Source organism: Eubalaena glacialis, chromosome X (genome assembly GCF_028564815.1).
Source record: "Eubalaena glacialis isolate mEubGla1 chromosome X, mEubGla1.1.hap2.+ XY, whole genome shotgun sequence".
Lineage (NCBI taxonomy): Eukaryota > Metazoa > Chordata > Mammalia > Artiodactyla > Balaenidae > Eubalaena > Eubalaena glacialis.
This window is the reverse complement of record NC_083736.1, coordinates 33,325,462-33,347,767: the sequence shown is the minus strand read 5'-3', so window position 1 is coordinate 33,347,767 and position 22,306 is coordinate 33,325,462. Positions and strand designations below refer to the sequence as shown.

At 33.3% G+C, this 22,306-nt stretch overlaps 1 protein-coding gene across 1 annotated transcript in view; it reads right to left on the bottom strand.

Moving 5' to 3' along the window:
* CFAP47 (cilia and flagella associated protein 47) overlaps nucleotides 1-22,306 on the bottom strand; it is a 486,133-nt gene that overhangs the window by 319,845 nt on the left and 143,982 nt on the right. The window contains 3 exon segments of the mRNA XM_061178124.1: nucleotides 9,242-9,470; nucleotides 10,631-10,756; nucleotides 14,358-14,458. Of these exon segments, the coding sequence (XP_061034107.1) occupies nucleotides 9,242-9,470; nucleotides 10,631-10,756; nucleotides 14,358-14,458 (456 nt within the window).

Below are 22,306 nucleotides of genomic sequence, written 5' to 3'. Positions count from 1 at the left end.
TAGCAGATTAAGTCAAGTGAAGAGCAAAGTAATGCACTGAAATACAGGCCATAGGAACATATCCATACTGCAATATAGAGGGACAAAAGGATGGGAAATACAGAAGAGTAAGCAAAGAAGAGGAGCCCAAAAGAATGGAGCAGTCATATAATTTGAAAAGATACAGAGTGCGAACTTCCCAAAACTGACAATAAAAAAATCAAACCACAGATGAAAGAATCACTATGAACCCCAATAAGAATAACTACAAAGAAAACTTACCTAGGCACTTCAGAGTAAAGCTGTTGAAAACCAAATATAAAAAGAAACTCTTAAAAGTGATCCCCTCCTCCCAAAAAGAAAACACCTTCAAAGCAGTAAAAATTAGAATTTCAGATGACTTCTTAACACAAACAGTAGAATACAGGAAAAAAATTATATATTTTAAATATGCTTAAAGAAAATAACTGCCAACCTCGAATCCTATACCAAACAAAACTATACAATTAGAATAAAGGTGAAAAAAATACAGCTATTTTCAGAAACAAAATACAGAATTTGTTACCATATGACCTTAATGAAAAGATATAAAGATAATTATTCAAGAGGAAGAAAATCATCTTATTTGGAAGATCAAAGATACAAAAAGAATGAAGAAAAATTAAACTGGTAAATATATGGGCAAATATTGACTGATTAAATAATAATATCTGGGATATATATATATACTCCAGATATTTTATATATATGTTATATATATATATAACATATATATAAAATATATAATTATAGTATACAACAATAGTGTATGTTGGAGGGAAGAAAATAAAGTTAAAAATATCGTAAGTCCTTGTAACATCAGGGAAGAGGAAAAAATGATTAATTCGACAATAATTTAATAAATTAAGAATGTATGCTGTAATATATAAAATAATTGTTAAAAGAATAAGAGAAGTGTACTTAACTTCTAAGCTAGTAGAGGATAAATCATGAAATAAAAAGAGAATATTTCATCAATCCAAGAGAAGGCAAAAAAGGAGAGAAAGGGAACACAGAGTAGACAGAAAAGTAGAAGAACTTAAAAACATCATAGATTTAAATCTAAATTTACAGTATTTATATTAAATTTATATAAACCATAAACTCAAATTAAAAGAAAAAGATTGAAAGAATAATATGAAACAAGCTAAATATAAGGTATAAAAAGAGATATAACCAAAAACATAGGAAATAAAGATTTATGTAAAAGATTCAAAAAATCCTATGTAAATATTAACCAGAAGTAATGTACCTATATTAGTAAAAGACAGGTTAGAATTTAAGGCACAAAGCATTACTAAGTATAAAGAAAGAAATTCCATGGGCAATGCACCACAAAGGTATTACAATTGCACATTTGAATGTATTAGGTAACAGCTTCAAAATATATAAAGCAAAATTGACTGAATGAAAAAGAAGTAGCCAAATACACAAAGGAAGACTAACAAAATTACCCCAGTAATTGATAACCTAAAAATCAGTAAGCACATATACCATTTAAAGAGTATAATAAGCAAACCTGTACCATGTGTACATGGAAAACAGCTTTCAATAACTATAAAATACACAATATTTTCAAGTTGAAATGTTTATAAAATCTAAATAAATGGTGGCCAATAAACAAATGCCCAAAAATTTCAAAGGGAATCGTTTCTGACCTCAGTGACATTATGCTGAATATCAACAACAAAATCACCAAATGTAAGCTTCTAAATAACCTTTGTAAAATAAATCACAATGGAAATTAGAAAAAAAAATGAATGGAATGGAAATAACATATTACATACAAAAATACGCAATTCAGAGAGTAAAGCCAACTTTAGAAGAAAATCTATAGTTTAAAAATTAAATCGTTTCATTTGAAAACTCATAGCTACTAGAAATAAACTTAATAAACAGATAAAGTGTTTCTACAGAAATCATAGAGTAAACGTCATACTTAATGGTAAGTGTTGAAAGGTTTTTCTCACTAAGATTGACATTAAGAGGAAGATGCCTATTATTCAATATTTAACTGGAGATCATAGCCAATGCAATAATGCAAGAAAAAGAAATCAAAGATGTAAGAATTGAAAAAGAAAAAAGAGGGATTATTTGTAGATGTGTTTGAACTTTTACAAAATGCATAAAATTCCTACAAATAAGAAAAAGGGAATCTAATTTATTTTTAATGGGGAAAAATCATGAACAGACTCTTTATGATACAGTATTTCTAAATGACCAGGAACATGTAAAATTTTTCTTAATATCAATACCAGTAAGATATGAATTCAAATCACACCCACCAGAAAGAGCTAATATTGAAAAGACTGACAATATTAAATATTTCCTAAGATATAGAGCAACTGGAACTGTCATTTGTGATCTGTGGGAGTAGAAATTGGTACAGCCATCTTGTAAAATTTTTTGTAAGTACCCCCTAAAGGTGATCATATTTTTATCTTATGATTCAGCAATTTTACCGTTATATATGTCTTTCAGAAATATGTGTACAAAAAGACATATACTAACATTTTCTTTCTTTTTTATAAATTTATTTTATTTATTTATTTTTGGCTGCGTTGGGTCTTCGTTGCTGCACACGGGCTTTCTCTAGTTGTGCCGATAGGCGGCTACTCTTCATTGTGGTGCATGGGCTTCTCTTGTTGCGGAGCACAGGCTCTAGAGTGCAGGCTCAGGAGTTGTGGCACACCAGCTTAGTTGCTCCACAGCATGTGGGATCTTCCCGGACTAGGGCTCAAACCCATGTCTCCTGCATTGGCAGGGGGATTCTTAACCACTGCGCCACCAGGGAAGCCCCTATACTAACATTTTCATGGTAGCAATATTCATAATAGAAAAATTGGGGAGGTGGCGAAATGCCTATCAATGGGAGAACGAATAAACTGTAGAATATTCATACAATGGCCTAGTGTACAGCATTAAAAATAAATTTCTCCTAAATGCAAATATATATATATATGAACCGCATAAACATAATATTGAGCAAAAGAACCCTGACACACACAAAAAATGTAAACTGAATGATTCTTCCTATATAAAGTTCAAAGCAGACAAAACTAATATTTAGCGTTAGAATTCAGGATAATGTTTGCCTCCTTTAGTGGTGGAAGTAGATGCAGGAGGTGGGGGTGATTAGGAGATAGAAGCAATGTTCTATTTTTTTGGTGTAAGTGTTAGCTATACATGTATGTCAAATGGTGATAAAAACTATTAAAATTCAAGCAAAAATATTAAACTCTGGAGTTTACAGATCTATGCTTGGGTGATAAAACTTAAAAAAAAAAAAGGCAAGGATATGATTACCATAAAAGTCAGGCTAGTAGTTTCCTTTCAGTTGTAGAGATTTGGTAGTGTTGTGAGGGTCACAAGAGGCTCCTGGGGTGCTGGCAAAGTGATGCCTGCACAGAGGTTTGCTCTAGGAGTAAATTGAGGGGTTGCACTTAGCTGTGAACCCTTCTCTTTGTGTTTTCTGTCAAGATTTTAAAAGTCAAGAGGAAACAGCTTGGGTCTTCAAAGTTCCTTTAGCACATGAAGATTGACTGAAATTAGCTAGTTTAACTTAATGTCCAGAGGTTTGTTACAGAAAAAGGTTACATTGTTAGTCAATAACTAAATTGCCCATTGGGAGAACAAATTATGATGTAAAACTTACACAGTCTTTTCTTTATTATCTACATGTATGCATATCCCACAAATGTGAACTTTATATTACTTGATAACTTGATAATTTTTAACCATATTCCTTTTCCTCTTGAGTATTAAGATATTAATGATTTCAAGTTTCGTTTTCAATTATGCGAGTCCCCCTGCTTTGGAGACTGAAACTATGCACACCTAAAAGCTCAGTGTACTTATGATCTATCTTTCCTGGTAAAGAAACCACCCTCTACTTGCCACTATCACCAGCAAGCAAGTGGTAAAATGGTTAAAGAAGGAAAACTATTTTGAAAATAAGAATTGTAAAATGTTCATTATTGTTATAGTAATGTGGAGAAGTGAAAAGAACTCAAGGAACTCAATTCTAATCAGTTATTATAACCACTTTCATTTTAACACATTGTTTCAATCTAAAGACACAATACTGTGACTTTGTTGGACCCGGTTGGCAATATGAATAGGCAGACTGCCCAGAAATGGAGGTTACGCTTTACATTTACATTATTAAGTTTATCAATGAGCTTGCCAGCAGCTCAGAGTCACAAAGAGAAAAACATGCCATATGTACGTGTGTATCTGTATGTGTGTGTGTGTGTGTGTGTGTATATATATATATATATATATATACATACATATACACACATACACATCTATTTTTTATATGTCAGAAGTTCCTAAATCAAGCTGGGGAAAGATCCTGCAAGGGAAGGAGAAATATTATTAATGAAATATCATTTGGGTAAGTGCTTGGAAACAATAAGCTTTAAATTTACCTTCCACTGTCAAATAGAAGAAGAATTGGTGAATATGATGAATGAAATCAGAAATACATAACACGATTAACGTAATTCTAATTACATTTAATAATAATAGCTAACATTTATTGAACACTTACTTGGTCCTAAGCTCTGTTTTTATATGATTTAAAGGCATTACCTTTTTTAAATATCACAACACTATAAGGTAGGTATCATCATTATCTCCTTTGTACAAATGAAGAAATGGAGGCAGAGAGAAAATATTTTCCTTATTTTTCATGCTTTTATTATGAACTGTAGAACATTCCACTGATTAATTTGATTTTCTGTGAGATTCTATATACTAAATGAGACCTTATGATGGGGAATGCCTAGCTTTGGAACAATTTGAATTCTTCCTCCTAAGCTTCCTGACTGGCATTCCTATACGCGCTCTTAGTGTGTGACAGCTTCAGGGAAACACATACTGGGGCAGAAGCTTGTATTAGCACTGAAATGTACAACAATCACTCCTTCCAGATGAAGTGGGATTTCCAGTACAATTTAAATGATACTGTGACCTGTGGTGTCTGGAGAAAACATTAATTCCCATAATTCATCCAACTTAAAGTTAGTCGGCTGATGATTTCTGAAACATAAATTTTGTGGTCTCTCATTTTTCTATAGTTATTTCCATCTTTTGTTGATTTGGGGAAGGGCTGAAAATAATATCTGAGAGCCTCTAAGAAGTGAAAACAGACTAATAATTAATCAATAAATAGGTAATTTCCTCAAATAATTCCTTTGGCTTCTGCTAATCCACCTAAATAGCTCTCAGATCAACAAATGAAATGGCAACATATTGCCTTGCTGCTGCAAACTGTTATTATAAAGAGTGAAATTACCTGAGATAACATCAATAAAGCAGCATTTCTAACAACCCGTATCTTCAGGTTCAAAAAAGGTGTGTTCAAAAATGTGTGTTCGAAAATGTTCAATAATGTTGGAAAGAAAACAGAAACTTTTTGACATTCACACCATAATTCACAATGAATTCGTTTTCCAGGTAATGCTACTTGTAGTGGATGACTCTTCAGCTGGGGGTTATTGCACAGAAGGCCAGGCAATTCCACTTTGCCTGTTAACATGCATGACTTCACTAGAATTCATGGCTTTCCCAGGACTTTAAGCTTCACTTGGTCTGAAATCCTCAATTTAACCTGTAAACATTAGGATAACATAACTATCCTCAGTTCCAGACTACTGTATTCTTTTTCTCCTTGAACTGATATACATAACCATAGGCACTTAGACTGTCCAGCCTAAAGCCAAAGATGAAAATGCCAAGTAGTGGAGTTCATGTCTTTCAAGTGTTAAAGTTTCCTAATTCTTAATCTGATCCCCCAGTAACTGGCAAGTGGCACGATGCCTAAAAGTACTAGCTCTGGGAGAAGAATGCTTGGGTTCAAATCCTAGCTCTGCTATTCATCAGCTGAATGACCTTGGGAAAGTTATTTATTCTCTCTCTGCCTCAGTTTCTCATCAGTAAAATAGGGATAATAATAGTACCTACCTCACTTTATAGTACCTATAGTTATAAAGAGTAAATGAATTAAATACCCACAAGATACATACAATAATGCCATGTTTATAGTAAGAGTCTAGTATATATTAATCATTATTATTAATAAAATATCACTAAATTATTTTCAAAGGAATAAGGTAAGAGAGATATTACAAAGCAAGTTCAGTAGAGCATGGATTATTAGACCTCAATAATGAAAGCAGTGACAGAAATGATGAGTCATTAAGTTAGGACTATAAGAAGATAACTGGAAGAGAAGTGTGCAAAACTATGAGGAGGAAGGGCAATTTCCTGTTCAGGACAACAAAATAAACATATATCCTTTATCTTCTCAGAAATATCAGAAAGACTGGAGAAAGGGAATAAACCTACAACAACATTGACATTGGGAAAAGGACCATTAGTGTACCAGAAACTTTGAAGAATATCTGTAAGACAGAGAATGGATAGAACTGTATTGAGGAATAAATCAAAATGATGGACTGCACAGCAGTAGGTAGGCTACAGGGCAAAAGGAAGCCATTTTTTCCTAGAGGAACAGAAGAGAGGCTCCAAACTTAGAGTTGGCAGATACAGAGGGAGGAAGTGACCTGGGGTACAGTAATCGTGATGATTAATACAAGTACTAGATATGGAAGAGGTATTTGAGAAGGCATGAATCCATAACATAAAAATAGGATGATATTATGAAAGAAAAAGACAGAAGGAAGGAGGGAGGGAAAGAAGGAGGGTGGGAAGGAGGGAAGAAATAATTAAAGTATAACACAGAGTTCTTAAAAAAACAAAACTATCAATATCAATTTTAAAATTTTAAAGAAGACTGGAAGAGGAAGTGAAGGAGATCTGTAAGTATAAGAAAGCAAAATATAGAAAAAGATGAAAAACATAAGACATAACTGAGAGTGATATAGAAGATTAGTCATGCAGGTTCACCATCATTCCAAGAGGAGATTAAGAAAGAGAGAACGGAGAAAATAGAGAAAACAAAGGGAAGGAAATAGCAGAAAATGAGGTAGGGAAAAACAGTTAAAAGATGAGTTTTCTAAGTGAAAGGGCTTACTAAATGCCAAGCAGATTGAATGATATAAAATGTTCGCACACTCAGATTTTATTTCAATAAGTTGCAGAATAGGAGATTAGCAGAAAAAAATGGAAACCATAAAATAAGTTTGAGAGAATGAACATGGTACTCACAAAATACGACATCAGACTTCTCATTAGAAACACTGAATGATCTAGCTGACGGGGTAATGTAGGAGACATTGAGGAGGGGGCTCAAATATTGGCAACATTACATGATCTTGAAAAAACATCTTCTTAGCCTGGAGCCCATGATCCAAAGATTCCAAATAAAGAATTACCACTGAATAACACTGTTACTTGGACAAAGTAACAATTCCAAGTTTTTTGGTTGTGGGCAGCTTCCTTCCCAGGGCTAGAGAGGCCCTCCTACTCCTCCAGAACTGCCTTTCCCCAGGCTGTATGCATGGGCTGTTTCTCATTTATCAAAACAGCAAAGTTCTTAATTCCATCAGGAAACAACCAGACCCACAATGTGATTCATTAGTAGGGATATACAACAGAACACTTACTAGAAAATCATCTGAAAATATAAGAGATTTTTAAAAGCTTATATTATTTGATCGAGTGATCTCACCTCTGAGAACCTTCCTATGTAACATCTAGAAATGTCTGCTACCATTTATAAACAGGTATGTTCAATCTTGGCATTGTTTTTAAGAAAATACAGAACAAAATAACATAAGTAAACGCCCAACAATTAGTGAGAATCGGCAAATAAATAATGACGCATGAATACGATAACATATTATACAACAAATTAGCAATCAATAATATAGTAAAAAATATAGAAAATGAAAGTTAAAATCACAAGCTCTATAAAAAAACAACAAAAATGAGAATGCTTAATAGCAAAAAATCTGGAATCCAGCCAAAGTGGAATAGAGATAAATTTACAGACCTGAAAATAATTAAGCATACCATTCAAGTTTAAAGGAAAAGTAAATCATAAAGAAAAAAAATCAGCATTATTTAGAAAACACAGAGATGAATAAATCAAAGAACTTATTCATTATGAGACATAAAAGTAAAATATCTAAATCAAGAAAAAATAAAATTAAAATTATAAATGAAGAGACTTTAAACATATAAACCATAATACTACTAGTCACAACTGTTAAATAATGAATTGTAAATGCCCAATCAATGATTTCTCTGAAAATGAAAATAAACCATTAAAATATACTAAAAATAGATACACTTTTCAGTAGAAAAAAACACCAAAACAGAAAATGAAAAGTTATAAGAGAATAACTTCTCTAAAAAATTCCCTGGAGTCAGATGATTTATGATTGAGTCTGTAAATATTCAGTGTATCTGCTGTATTAATTTTCCCTCAGCATAGGCAAAGATGAAAATATTATCTAGCTCATTCTATGAAGCTGATATTGTCTTACTTAAAAAACTGAAAAAGATAACTTATAGGAAAACTACAGACTTAGAGTAACCTAGCTTGCTCCTGAGTATAGATGCAAAAATTCTAATACAGCCCTTCTAGTTACATAGATCAGTACTTGCCCCTATGGTGCCAGCAAGTTACCCCAGTGATGAAAAAGGAGGTAGGAAAGCTCTAAGAACCACTACACCAGTAAAGTTATAACAATGGAGGTGCCTAAATTCCTGTTAAAATTAGAAACATAATAAAGTGACTTGATATGACCAATGCAGTTAACTATTTTAGACATTCTGAGTAATAAAACAACACATGAAAGAGTTAGCTAAAGATACTGTCAAACGGGAGATAGGATCAAAGAAATTGCGTCTTCCCTCTTCACTAACACAATTTACTATCTGACTACCTGATGATACTCTTGATAGACAGCTGAATTTCATTTATATAGAAACGTGGGGTTTCTAAATTTTTTAAGTTTAAAAGGATTTCCTACCCATAGTTCATCCATTCTCATTTCACAGATGAGGAAACTGAGGTTCAGAGACTTTCAGTGCTTGCCTAAAACCACTGGATGTTTAGAAGAAATTAAAAAGTACACGCATACTCAAGAATTTCTGTTTGCATCCTTTTGCTTTTCTTAACAGCCTCCTCATAATTTATCAGTTTAGAATAAATTAACAATCGCATTTTACTTCAAACAACCCCAATAAATAGATATCTTATTATATGATACAAGACAAGGGATTTAGAGAAACATATAGCTGTCACCTTCTTATAGTCTCTGGAATAGAAAGAGAATGGAGTCCTTCAGGCCAACCGAAGAGACTGAACCAGGTCTGAGCTGCATTTACAACCTTCTGAAAGAAGTCATATGTCTTTGTGCCTTCTTCAGGAGAAAAGAACTGCTCGTCTTTCACCTCCTTTTCCATAGATCTGTTGCTTTTCTTTGACATTTCACTTTTTCCTGAGTTCAATCTTTCAGGTATTATTTCCATTCCTAAAATTCAAATTTGTTTATGAAGAAGGGTTAACTTGACCACAGAGTAAAAGAGTCTGTCAGCTAGTGCTATCTGTATGTAGACAAATAGAGCTCATTTTACAAATTATTCTATGTTCTCAAAGAAACTCTGAGTCAATTTAGTGTACCTTAACATAAAGAAGACATTTATTTTCAAATGCCCAACAGAAATACTTTAAAAAGAGATGAATTTCAATAAAGAAAACCATTAAATTTTCATCTTGCCATAATGGTATGTGAAAACATTCTCTAAAATGGAAACTTTCATTTAGTATTACATATGTAAAATATCTAGACAATTCTTCAGTTTTACTTATTAGACAGAATTAAACTTTAGCTGAAAAACTTATAAAAACAAAATATTGGTTTCAGATTCAAAATGACGTTCTAGCCAAATGAAGCACTTCAGTAAAACAAAACATGTTCAAACTAGAGAAATTTTCAAGAATATAAAATGACTTTATTGTTTGTTTGTTTTTTGTAACTATCTGGTTGTGTAATGGCACAAGCACACACTCATTTCAAAACCTCTCAATATTTAATTTGGTTTGGTCCATTCATTAAAAAGGAAAATTTTCAAAATTTTCAATAGAGAAAGGAATATTTGAATAGTTAATTGCAAATAATAATATCAAATTCACATATTTATCTGCATGCATCTCTTTCTAAGATAAGCAACATTGGATCCAGCTAGATAATTAGGAGACAAACCCCTAGTTCAGCAGTTCCCGAATTGTGTACAGAGGGTCACAGCAAACTCACAGGGGCTCTGCCAGATATTTAACATTTTAGTTAAATACCACTACAACATCTGTTGGATATCATATAAACTATTGATTCTACTCTTAGGTTTTTCTACCAAACAATTTAATAAATGGAACTGCTTGGTACATCTTTTGGCCTAACAGAAAAGTACTAAGATACTAAGCACATCACGAACCAAAAACATTAGAGAATCTCTGCTCTAAATCATTGGAAAGAGCTCCCAAAGCAGATGACCCACTCAAAACTAATGACAAATTCAGTTTTCTTCATGGATTTCTTATTATCTGAAAAAGTCTAAGTTGTGAATCAAATAATATTAAACAGATAATGTTTTGGATTAGGTTTGGGTGGTACACTATATATTTGCCACATACCAACAAATAATCTTCCCTTTTCAGGCTCAGCATCACTAAATTTACTAGGAGCAGGAGAGGGTAATCCAGCTTCTCGATTGGCAAGCAAAACCTTGCTTCCGGCCTTCACAGAACTGGCATCCTTTTCTACAAACGACACATTGGATCATAGTAGGTCAAACAAACATTTGTGAATTCACTATCAAGTTACTGAACCCGAATTTCATAATTTCAAATATATAAATATATATAGTAAATATGTGTGTATATATATACAAAAATTATTATTTGTACACAGTACCAAATAAAAGAAAAATGTCTAAGTGCCCATTACACATGAAGTAAGATGTCAAATAAGAAAAAATAAAATAAAGGGTGATATGGTTTTCTGAATTGAATGAACTTTATTAATAAGGCAATTATTATGGTATTTCAAAGTTATTGGAGAATGAACAATATTCAACTTTTGCATGAACTTAGATATGTAAAGTTTTTTAAATGTTTACACACCCAAATTTTTAGAATTATTATATATAGTGCTCAAAATCGAATATAAGAAGAGTGTCACTAACAAAAGTAATTTCTTCCTAGTTGATTTTCTGAAATGAAAGCACTGCTTGGTTATGAGCTGATATCATTTTGTACAGCTTTTGATCTCTATTCCAGTTAGAGCCGCTGTGCATACAGTAGAGTTTGCCAGCATGGTAATCCAAACCCAACCACCGGCAATGCTGACCAAGAAAAGGAAGCAGATGTAACCTACAGCCAGATATCTATCTATCTACCTATCTGCTTATCAACCTATCTATCTATCTACATATGTGTGTACATATATGTGTGTATGTATATATATGAACACACACACATATTCATGTTATTCTGTCGGAGAAGCATGGCCTGTGCAGTTAAAAAGATCTAATTTGAAAGCTTGGCACCACAACTCCTGAGCTATTAAACCAAGGGTACATTATACAAGTTCTCTGAAACGTCTGTTTTTATCCATAAAATGAAACCAAGGGTTCTGAGCTCATGTGTTTGTTTTGAGGATTACTTTATAGGCAATAACACATATAAATAAGCTGGTATATACTAAGTTTCTTCCACTCTTTCAGTACAAAGCCATTCAGAATTTGCCAGTGAACCTTTACCCAATAAGTATGCGTATCTCCAGAATGCTAAGCCACTACAGACGTCATAGAAGTGAGCCTTAGGAAATTCAATGACAGAATGATTCGTTTTGACATAATCATACTGCATTAGGCAGTACCTTTTCAACTCACCATCAAATGACAAAAAGTTCCTAGTGGGGTACAAACCCACATCTGTACCCTGCAACTAAAATCGGTATGATAGTTTTTTAATTAGCATATTAAGTATAACAAGTAAATCATACTTCTTTACTTTTGGATATACTTAGTATGTTTTAAGGTTTCACCTTTATTGAACATATCATACTCTAGAGCACAGTAGCTACGTATGTATGCTCTGAGATCTCACAAATTTGGTTAGAATTCCCTGGGGCAATGTGCTCATCCTCTCTATGACTCAGTTTCTTAATCTGTAAAGTGAGATTAATAAGAGTATTGAACCACAGTTGTTGGGAGGACTAAATGAAATTACAAATATAAGGCACTCAGAAGAGCATCATATGCCTGGGACGCACTAAATATATGTTATAAATTACTGTTATACATATTTCTAAAAATATTTTAGAATATTTAAGAATCATGATATCTTTCTATAGTAATATTTACCCAAATGGATGTATTACTTTAAACAATTATCATACAAACACAAAGACTTCATTCATTTTTTTCATTCTAAAGAGATAGCAGTATTTTGTACAGTAATTCCTCATTATTTTGGGGTGGGAGAGATATTATGAAAAATATAAAAGAGTCGTAAAGCAATAATAATAAGTTATAATAGCAATAATGATGAAGTGATAATAATACTTTCCAGTTATTTATATTCTGAGTCTTCACAAAAGCCTTTTTTATAGATAAACAGATATCGTTAGTATCGTGCTACTCCCCCATCATGCACATTTTGTTTAATAACAGATATTTAAGGATCTGAGAACTAAAGATAAAAGCATATGGCAAAATGGTGAGTTTAGAACACAAAATAGAATTTCCACCCAGGTTCTGTGACTTTTCATCCTCTGCTCTTTCTATTACACTGTGTTATCTGAAATCCCCCCCACCCATCCACTATACTAGAAGAATATAAAAATATAACATCAGGATTCATCAGAAAAGCCTTTTAAATTCTGAGAATGTGTGTAAAATTTGTAATATATACGTGCTGAGAAGGAACAATCAGAGAGGTGAGAAGTGACCCAGGGAAGTATGGTATGTAGAAGCCTAGAATTTGATGAGGGGAGGGGGGCGGGTCAACAGTGTAAACTGCTGTTCAGTGTTCAGTAGTGCAGTGACAACAGTTTAATCCTAGCTTCCTTTGCTATTTTCCTCCCTCTTTCTGGGAAATAGAGTGGTTTATTGGATTGGTAAATTAGGCAAGCATGACCTGAATTCACTCTTTCTCCTCTTTGGGAATGAGCCTATTCAATGAAGGGATATAGTCTCCTCTTTCCTCCCTATTGTCAACCTGCACACTCACCCAAAGTAGCTAAGAGAGGGAAGCAGAAGTTGAACGGCAAGAGTAAGCAGGGTTAGTTGATTAAGCAAGGTCTCTGGATAATGAGATTCAGATAAAGGAACAGCCTAAGGAGGAGAGAGTCTTCTTTCCTTGGCTTTGTGATGGGAGAGATGATGGGTTCAAAGGCATGTTTGGTAATTGGAAAATCAGCGTGTTCCTGCCTGGTGGTCTTCAGTTCTTCTGAAAAGTTAGAGAAAAGTTCATCCCCTGAGACTGAGGCAGAACAGGATTGAATAGGTTTCATAGGAGTGGTAAACATTTCAAGCAAGTGGAGAAGATGAGAAAACTTAAAAACCCAGGAAAGACCTGCAATTTAGCACTGAAACTTAAGGCCTTGACAATCTACACAGAGAATTTTTTCCCACTCTCCACTGTTCTCTCCCTCTGAAATTTACTTCAGTAAGCATCCTTCTCTGTGTCTAACATTTCAAATTTCTCCCTACTCTGCAGCTTCTCTTCTGTTGTTCTTAGCTTCTCTCACCATTTCTCCTGGAGCAACTCCTAGCTGGTCTACTGATCACTCTCCTTCCACTTGAATTCGCCTCACATCTCAACAATTGCTTCCTTTCTAATACACTGATCATTGTCCTCAAAAGCCACAGAAGGTCCCCACTATTACAGAATAGAGGGTGCAGTGGTGTGGTCCCATACCCACACTATCTGCCTTATGTCTCCCATCACACCCCCATGCCTTTGCTATATTGCCTTTTTGTCCAAATTGTCCTATTCAAGATCATTTGTCAAACTCTACACAAATGTCATCTCTTCCATAAAGACACCCAAACCTCCAACATCAGCATTAACCTCTGCACCACCCCCACATCCCCAAGAAATCATTTGGCTCATATACAGAGCTCTTAATTCAATCTTTGTATTAATTTGTTTATGTATCTTTCACTAGACTGTCAACTTTTGCAATTAAGAGACACTGCCATAATCTACCTTCAATGCTAAACACAGCCCCCGGTACTGGCAGGAGTTTAATAAAAATCTGTTAATCTTAAAATCACTCTGTTTCTAGATGTCAGCCTTGGGTAACAAGAACATATACAGCGAGAGTTCAAAACAATAGTCATGTATAACTTACCATTCTTTAAAATAATTTTTTGCTCATCAAGATGAATTGCCATATATAAATAGAGAGTAAGAATGCAGTTTTCTGCTGTTGCGGTAACTGGAAGTGCAAACCTAAAAGTGAAAATACTGCATTTCAATAAAATAAAATTTTCAGATGCAGTAAATACAATGAAAGATTTTTTTAAGTATCCTGGATGCCTATAATGATCAAGACATGAATTATTCATCATTTTTCTTTCCATCTACTTTGTTTTTCTTAACCACCTACTGTATCTATTTTAATGGTTTAAGAATATTTACTTTTAAAACTTTTAACACAGATGGTAAATTTCTCTGTCTAGTGTGCTCTAGAACACAGCTTGTAGTTATGCAGGTTCACAAACAGATTCAGGAAATTTTAGAGTTGAAGAAGCTTCAGAGTTAATTTACTCACCTTCTTCTATAAAATCCGTGACAAATGTTATCTAGCCTCAGATGTTACCACTAGGGAGACACCACCAGGATGACACATGACTCAGTGACAACCCATTTCATATCTGGAGAACTGTAACCTCATAAATCCTATTTCAGAGCAACACAGAACAAAATCTACAATCTACAGTCCCCATTACATTCCTTCAAATATTTAAAGACAGTTCACTGTATCTTCTCTAAACTCTCTTTTCCATATTGCAAACATTTAGAATGTTCAAGGGTTCTTTCAACTGTAAGGTCTCTAAATATTTCACATACCATCTAACTTCTTTAGATGATCTTTTGTTTTGTGTTTGTCCTTCTTTAAATGTGTCTGAGAACTGAAAGTAATACTTTAAAAGTTATTCAACCAGTAAAGAGTACTATTACCTTCCACAATCTGCATACTCTATTTTATGAAGCATTGTGAAATAGTCTTATTATTTTTACCTGTCTAATTTATGTGACAACTCTGTCCTTGTGCAATTGATTTTTAATATAAATACTATACTTTATACCACTGTAATACCGCCTTATTGGTTTCAGTTCTGCATCATAGCATATCAAGATAATTCTACTCTTGAATCATCTATCATACTTATTCTTCTATCTAGCTTATGGTTACTGGCCAAGGTGAAATGACAAAATCCCATGTTATAATCCAAGTTAATGCAAGTAAAATATAGAATAGGATGAGACTAATAAAAACCTGTAGCTGAAATATAATGAGTTGTCAAGGGACATTAAAATAAACATGTTATATGTAAATGAATTGATTTTCACCTCAGCTCTGCATATGATATTTTCCCATAAGGAATGCATTGTTTTTATCTTTATCATTTAGTGGGTATTAAAATATTATGCAAAATATACAGATTCAACATTGTCTTGTTTAACCAACCCTAGTCATTCCCCTGCCTCATCCTAAACACAAGCATTAGATCGCCCTGTTCAGGATTAAGGTGTACTTTTATATGTAATTTTTTTCCACGTTATTTCCCTCTTAAAATGAAATTTTAAATTCCTTGATTGCGTGAATCATTACTTCCACGTATTACGCATTTATACTAAACGTAGCAGCCCATCAAAAGTCCATTAACTGACCAACTATGTTTAATGATATTTTTCAGATTAAATAATATAGTTTATCTGTAGACACCATCATCATTGCTATCTTAGAACCAAAAATGTCATTTTGTTTTAACAGTGATTACAGGAGGAGAAAAAAAAAAGGAAAGAAAAAAAGGTGACTCTAGCAAATGCTGTGGGTGCTCGGCCCTTAAGTCCTTATGCCCCAGGATGTAATCCTTTGTGTTGGGCTCCCATCCTCTGGGTGGGCATGGTGGGGTAACTGTTACCTTCTTCAGAGAATTACTGCTGGGCTACTGGAGCTGCTGAAAGTCCCAACTGCCTTAGGAGTTTATGGTCCCTAGAGTAATCCTGCAGTCCATGCCTGTATGGTGTGGGAGTTTGATAGCCCAGCAACTTTACTTCAAATAGGACAAAAACTGTGCAATGGTAACTTCATCTCCAGAGACTCCTGGGGACCAAGCTGAGGTTGGGACTTAAATTTCACATTTATGTGGGATGACTGATTCCCTGTTCTGCTTCGCTTACTTCCTTACTTGTTTTTTTCTCACATATCCATGAGCCCTCACCTAAAAGTTAGCTTGTGGACAACCCTACCCAAGACCACTACCAAATGAACAAACAAAAGAAGCACTATCACTTGAAACATTTATAAAATGGTACAAAACTAAGGAAAATAAGGATGAAATAAAATTTCACTCTGAGAATGAAATGGGAATAAATATACCAATTTTTTTTCTCTTATAAAACTAGTTTGTCAGAGATGGTAAGATGTGATTTCAGATGCTCCTTAAAGACTAACCAACATGTACAAAATTCATTTGACCACATTCTTCTATGGAGCACATGATACAGAAATTGTACAAGTTATACAGTATGGGAATATGGACACTTTATACATTGATATCATAATTATTAAAAGTTCAAGGGGCTGGCAGTTGGTAATACTAATATACTGCATTTTAACAAAAATATTTCTGGGAAAATAGAGTACTTTATGGTATCTTATCAGAGAATAATGGTATTATTTATGGGTTCTCTATGCCAATCCATACAGACAGGAACCATTGGTGGTAAAGGATTTACTCTAAAAATACTCAATATTACAGTAACAGTGAAATGAAAAGCACTCTGACATTATGGGTTTCAGTTCCATTCTGGGATTTAAATAGAAATTTTCAGGCATGAGTGATTTAGAATGGTTCCACTGGACCAAAATTGGGATGGACATTCCTGGTAACAACAGAGTTGATACGATGCAGATGTTGATGAACATGGTGGAAATGTGGCGGCTACTGTGCTGAGCATCTAACATGCATTATTTCATTTACATAAATCCTCTCAACAGTCCTAGAGGATATGTATTATTAATTTTCTCAGCCTTTGGTTACAATAGCAAGGTCCAGAAAAAGTCAATAATTATTTAAAGTCACACAATTAGAAAAGAGAGGGTCCAAGTTCAAATTCAATCTGCCTGAAACAAAGCTCTGATATAAGCCACTGCATAGGAATGGTTAGCTTCCAGATCTGTCTTGCACAGATGCTCAAAGTTAGGAAGTCTGCATAAAATCATATAGATGATGATGAATGTAAACACAAATGTTTTTCACTAGCATCTTTCATTAATTATCTCATTAAACAGCATACACTGTAATACTTCTAGCTATTCTAATAATGTTAAATTACATAAAGTTCCTATTTAAAACTGGTTTAAATAAAAGCCTTTTTGGAAGCTATAAATATTCTCCTGGGTTCTCAGGAAGAAGCATTTGACTTCAGATGCTCTTCTAAGTAAACCATAACCAGCATTTACAAAGTCAACGTAAACAAATTCTCCCGTTAGACACATGAAAATTCTTCTAGAGGTGGAAATCGTGAAGTTGTGTATATAGAAACAAAAGGTACTGCTGTACCCTAAGGAACAATGCAAAATGCAATAAGAAAAACTCTGGCCACTCTTTTAGATAGAATTTTTATGTACAAACTACTGATATTTTTGTATGATAAATCAAGCAGTAAATACCATAATGTATGGAAAGTCATATATGGAGTACACGATTTATTTTTTCCTCTGTTATTTCAGGCTCACTCAATATTTCTCATTAATGATTTCTTTCCTCTGCCTCCAACTATGTACTTTAAGTTTTTCCTAACTTACAGAAGAAGTGAATGACAAACACATATGTATCCCTTATCAATTACCATTTTGCCACATTTGTTTATTTCTCTCTTTCTTCTTTTATTTGCAATTAATTTTCTTAAAAGGTGTGCGTACACAAATTTACCCCTAAATATTTGGCATATATCCCCTAAGAACAAGAACATTCTTCCATATAATCACAATTCTATCATCACTACCATCAAATTTAACATTAGTACAAGAATATTATCTAATTTATAGTCCTTATTCAAGAGTCCCAATAATGCCAGGGTCCAAATTGGGATCACCCATTGAATTTAGTCTCCTTTATTCCAGGACAGTTCCCCAGCCTTGTTTGATGCTTCATGGCATTGACATTTTTAAGAGTCAAGTTGTCTGAATTGCTCTGATTGTCCTTTCATGACTGGATAAGGTTTAAACACTTCTGGCAAGAAAACCTCATGTGTTATGGCACAGTTCCCATTTAAGTGCATCAGGAAGCACAGTAGGTTACTGTTCCTCATTATTTGTGATGCTGAGTATGGTCATTTGATATGGTGGTGTCCATCAGATGTCATTTTTTATAGCAGTATTTTTAAAAATATAACTTACATATCATAAAATCCATTATTTTTAAGATGTATAATATAGTAGTTTTTAATATATTTACAGAGTTGTATATTATCCCTACCTAATTTTAAAATACTTTCATCACCTGTAAATAAAACCCATATACATTAGCATTCACTCCCCATTTGCCTCTCCCCTTAGACCCTAGAAATCAGTAATCTACTTTGTCTCTATGGATTTGCCTAGCCTGGACATTAAATAATTAATTTAGAATTATTACTTGCAATTAAAAGCAAGTAATAAGTAATCTGTGGACGAAATGTTGAGACCATGTGAACATCTCATCCTCATCAACCTTTCACCCAATGTATATAAAGTATATACTATGTGTTTGGGTTGTGCAAAGCCTTCTGGAAGGGCTCCTCCAAGCAAATAGGTCAGTGGCTCTAAAGGTTGACAACCACTGAGGCAGGTCTCAAAACTGAAAAGCATAGTGCAAGACAGAGTTTGTGAAGAATTAGTTTCGATTTTTTAAATGTTTAGTAGAATTCTGCAATGAAACCATCTGGGACTGGACTTTTCTTTGTGGGAAGATTTTTAAATAATTATTCAACTTTTTAACAAGAATAATAAGAATGCTCAGATTTTCTCTTTCTTCTTCAGTCAGTATTGATAGTTTGTATCTTTCTAGGAAATTGTCAGTTTCATCTAAATCATCTAATTTGTTGGCATACAGATTATTCCCTTCTTTCTACTTTATTTGAATTTAATTTGCTCCTCTTTTTCTAGTTTCTTCCAGTTTTGTAAGGTGGAAGGTTAGGCTATTGATATGAAATATTTCATCATGTTTAATATAGGCATTTAAATCTATAAATTTCCCGCTAAGCACTGCTTTAGCTGCATCCCATAAATTTTGATATTGTATGTTTCCATTTTCCCTTATCTCAAAATACTTCCTAACTTACCTTATGATTTAGTCTTTGACCCACTGGTTATTTAGGAGTATGTAGTTTAATTTCCACACATTTGTGAAATTCCCAAATCTCCTTCTGCTGTTGATTTTTAATTTCATTTTGTTGTGTTGGAGTCCATATTTTGTATGATTTCAATTGTGTTTAAAAATATTGAGACGTTTTATAGCCTAGCATATAATCTATCCTAGAGAATGTTTCATATGCACTTGACATAAAATGTGTTTTCTGCTGCTATTAGGTCGTATGCTCTATAGATGTCTATTAAGACCGCTTGGCTGATAGTGTTTTTCAAGTCTTTAATATCCTTGTAGATTTTTTGTCTAGATGTTCTCTCCATTATCGACATTGGAGTATTGAAGTCTCCAACAATTATCTTTGAATTATTTATTTCTCCTTTCATATATGTCAGGTTTTGCTTCATACACTTTGGGGATCATTTGTTAGGTGCTTATGTTTATAATTGTTATATGGTCCTGATGGATTGACAATTTATAATTATCATTATAAAATATCCATCTTTTTCTTTAGCAACACTTTTTGTTTTAAAGTCTATTTTTAATAATATTAGTATAACCATTCCATTTCTCTAATGGTTGGTAACTGCATGGTATAACATTTTCCATCCTTTTAATTTCAACCTAATCATATCTTTGAATCTAAAGTGTGTGTTCTGTAAACAGCATATAGTTGTAGTTTTTTTTTTTAAATCAAGCCTGACAATTTCTGTCTTTTGATTAGCTTGTTTAATCCATTCACATGTAGGGTTATTATTGATATTTTTGGATTTATATCTGCTACTTTATTTGTCTTCTGTATGTATGTATTTGTCTTCTGTATTCAGAATTATAATATGCATCTCAACTTAGCATCTACTCCAGATTCATACTAACTCAATTCTACTATGTTATGAAATGTTGCTCCAATATAGCTCCATTCCTTTTCTTTACTGTCACACAGAATTACATCTTTATGTGTTACAAACCAAACAATCTAGTGTTATAATTGTTATTTTATATAACCTTATGTCTTCTAAAGATGTTAAGAGAAGAAAGGAAAAATCTATTTATATAGTTTTTTATATTACATTTCATTACCATTTCTGGTTCTCATCTTTTCTTTCTGTGGATTCAATTTACTATACAGTGTCATTTCCTTACTCCGATATAGCTTCATTTCTATTGCCCTGCTTTGTAATGTTATTTACAAAATATCTCTATATGCTATTAGCCCAACTATACAACTTTATATTGTTTTGTGCAAGTGTTTTTAAGAATCATTTAAGAGAAGATAAGAGAATAAGTATATGGCAGTATAGTCATAAAGTTCCAGAGTTTTGATTGATTTATTTTTTTGGAATGAATCAAAACTGATTCAAGTTTCAGGATCATAAAGGAACTCTCATTTACTTTCATTTCAATATTCTCATGATGCTATTTTGTACTTATCTTTATTTTCTATTACCACAGAAAGGATGCCTCTGAATGCTACAAGTTTAAGAACAGATATTCCTATAGTGTCACTGGCATCATTTGATCTTTACTAAATCTGTAGGCATCATAAAAATATCTTTAAACATCCCATTGACTGAAATGAAGTTGCCACTATTCATAAGTTTTCACCTATGATACTGGCAACTTCATAAAATTGGCCTAATACATCTGTCTCCCTTAATCTAAGGTATACACACATAGTGCATGTGCACATGTATACACATATGCACACACACATACACACACATCACACACTATATACCTTTCTCCATACCCAAACAGCCATTATTGCCTTAGTCCTATTTGATTATTCTCCACACTACTGGATTCTAGGAAGGAAGCCACTACAAGCTAACAAAGGTAAAACCAACAAAAAAGAAATGCTAAATTAGAAAAAGAAAAGTAAGTCAAATAAGAATGTTTATGTCTACATCAGAGAATAACCAATAAGATGCAAATTATATTTTTACAAATCACAATTTTGATACCGAATGGCATGGTGACCACATTAATTCATTAAATAAGGTGTGGAAAGTCTCATCATTCATCTCTCCAGTCATTAGCTAGTGAATAATTAATACCCTAATTACACATCTCTAATTCTGTCCCAAGCAATAGTGAAGATAAGAGACTCTTATGCTTGTCATCCCATATCACTCTAGAAATGAAACACTGAAGCTCCATGAAATCTTCTAAGAGATAAATATAAAATATATATATATATACATATATTTTTTTTTTTTTAAATGAATCTAAAAGGAAAGAAGGGATATTTGTGATTTGAAACGTCTGGAATTGGTCAGAATTGGAGGCCATCTCTGTGTCATGATGGAACTTCCTCTAATAGAATTCCTTGTGAAAAATCATTTTCCCAACCATCTGGCCAAAGGCCTAAGTTCCCACCATGAAATATGTATTCTCATTGGTTAGAGGAATGCAATCCAGAAGAATATTTGTTGATTATAAATTAGTAGCTTGGAAGTTAAATATTAACACCTAGGCAAGGGAACACTTCTTAGTGATAAACTAGGATATGATGAAATGATCACAAGGGTTTGAGAAACCAGGAAATAGCCTGGCATTGTTTTCAAAGGGAATATGGTTGCAGAGGGTGGTATCAGCTGAGGACTCCTGGCAATAGAAAAGTGGTCCAGAGGGAAGGGGAAAAGTAAACTAACCAGGAACTACAATGTACTAAGTACAGCATAAAACACTCTTCTCTCATTTAATATTCCAAAGTTAG